Raw genomic sequence first — 745 nt, forward strand, 5'->3', positions numbered from 1 at the left:
CTCAACATAAACAAATCTGATTTGTATATGAACTATGTAAATTTGATTTTAACCATGTGAAATTAAATTTTCAGGAAATCCATATGCACCGTGTAGCATCTTAGATGAAGTCAGCGATACTCTAATTGTTGCCGTCCCTGGCCAGTGTCACGTTCAGGAGTCATGGAACACCTTAAGCAGAGCCCCAGTTGCATACCAAATGCAGCAGGTAAGGTGCTTATGAGGAATTAGAGTTTGACCAAGGCTGTGCCCACGTTGGCAGCTGGCATATACAGGCAACTAAGCTGTTGCAGATATTTGTCCTCACTGAATTCCCCCCCCCCCCCCCCAGAGTTAACCGAGTAACTTTTTCCAAACATATTTGTGTCCAACTTCTGTAATACTGTGGTTAGCATGAATTGCCTTGGTATTTTACTCCTGTGAAATTGTAACATATGTAGGTTACAATTTCACAGAACTCCTTGCTTCAGGACACCAGTCACTCCCACTGGTGTGCTGCCACTGTGGCAGTGGTCCTAAAACTAAAAGTCAGTAGTGGCTTGTATGATATTTTTCTCTGAATGCTCAGATCTAATTTTAGGTGGGTTTCTTATGTCCTTATAATACTGTTGAATATATTTGGTCTTTTTCCTCACTCTTTAATTATGTAGGCAGTTATCCTTACTCATTAAGATATCACATGGAGATAATATTTTCAGCCTCATTAACACTTGAATTTAGTGTTTTTTTCCCCTCCTCATCCTCT

General features: G+C 40.1%; 1 protein-coding gene across 1 annotated transcript in view; it reads left to right on the plus strand.

Moving 5' to 3' along the window:
- LOC119586270 overlaps positions 1–745 on the plus strand; it is a 7,810-nt gene that overhangs the window by 5,155 nt on the left and 1,910 nt on the right. Inside the window, exon 5 of the mRNA XM_037934974.1 lies at positions 75–208. Within this exon, the coding sequence (XP_037790902.1) occupies positions 75–208 (134 nt within the window). The remainder of the gene's footprint in view (positions 1–74; positions 209–745) is intronic.

This window comes from Penaeus monodon, chromosome 21 (genome assembly GCF_015228065.2).
Source record: "Penaeus monodon isolate SGIC_2016 chromosome 21, NSTDA_Pmon_1, whole genome shotgun sequence".
Classification (NCBI taxonomy): Eukaryota; Metazoa; Arthropoda; class Malacostraca; order Decapoda; family Penaeidae; genus Penaeus; species Penaeus monodon.